The following is a 972-nucleotide window of genomic DNA, read 5'->3' on the forward strand; positions in this document are numbered from 1 at the left end:
GGCCGGGCCCCCCCCGGGGGGCCCCCCGGGGGCCCCCGGGGCCCCCGGGGCCCCCGGGGGCCCCTTTTGTGGGGAGGAGAGCGTGAAGCAGCGGCTGCTGCTGCTGGCAGCAAACCACTTCATGGGGGCAACGAGCACAGCAGATGCTTTAGTGATTTTGAGTCGGAGATTAACTTATACAGTAAAGATTCCGGGAATTAGTTTTCATAAAGGAGTGGAGAGCTGGCTGTGCACCTGGAAAGAAGCGGACTCCAGGTGCTGCTGCTGCTGCTGCTGCTGCTTTGCTGCTCGCGGCCGCTTGCTGCTGCTGGTTTGCTGCGCTTGGCCGTTTGCTGCTGCTGGTTTGCTGCGCTCGGCCGTTTGCTGCTGCTCTTTTGCTGCTCTCGGCCGTTTGCCGCTGTTGCTGTTTTGCTGCTCTCGGCTGTCTGCTGCTGCTGCTGCTGCTGCTGCTGGGTCAGCTGGGCTTTGCTGCGCTGGCTGCGTTGGTTTGCTTCGAGCTGCTTTTGTTCTGGGCTTTTGCTGCTGCCGCTTCTGCTTTGGGCCTTTGCTGCTGCTGCTTCTGTTTTGCTGCCATCTTTTCTCTCGGCTGAGCAGCTTGCTGCTGCTGGGGCCCTCTGCAGCGCAGCAAACCCACCGCCCGCTGCTGCTGCTGCTGTCCTGCTGCTGCTGCTGCAGGACCATCAGCCGCTACTTCCGCTGCAGCAGATTTGGCTTCCGGCGAGGCTACAAACTCAGTGTTTTCACTTTGCTGCTGAATGCCCCTCGTGCTGCTGCAGTGAAAGCTTTTGCTGCTATTAAAGAAATTAAAAGAAGACGCAGAGAGGCGCAGCAGGGGCCTTTGCCGCTGCTGCGCCCCCCGGGCCCCGCAGACAAACGCCCTGCAGCAGCAGCAGCAGCAGCTGCTGCTGCTGCTGCAGCGACAGACCCTGCCCACAGCACGGACAGCCGCAGCAGCAGCACGCCCTCGCTGCC

The 972-nt window shown here is 61.9% G+C and overlaps 1 protein-coding gene across 1 annotated transcript; it reads right to left on the reverse strand.

Annotated features, from left to right (window-relative positions):
• Window positions 1-204: 204 nt before the first annotated feature.
• Window positions 205-681, reverse strand: ETH_00036025 (uncharacterized protein; the record flags this gene model as incomplete). The annotated part of the gene is made up of 1 exon (XM_013375694.1): window positions 205-681. The coding sequence occupies one exon, from the start codon at window positions 679-681 to the stop codon at window positions 205-207; it is 477 nt and encodes a 158-aa protein (XP_013231148.1).
• Window positions 682-972: the final 291 nt, after the last annotated feature.

This window comes from Eimeria tenella, genomic scaffold (assembly GCF_000499545.2).
Source record: "Eimeria tenella Houghton genomic scaffold, Eth_scaff2994, whole genome shotgun sequence".
In the NCBI taxonomy this organism is placed as follows: domain Eukaryota; phylum Apicomplexa; class Conoidasida; order Eucoccidiorida; family Eimeriidae; genus Eimeria; species Eimeria tenella.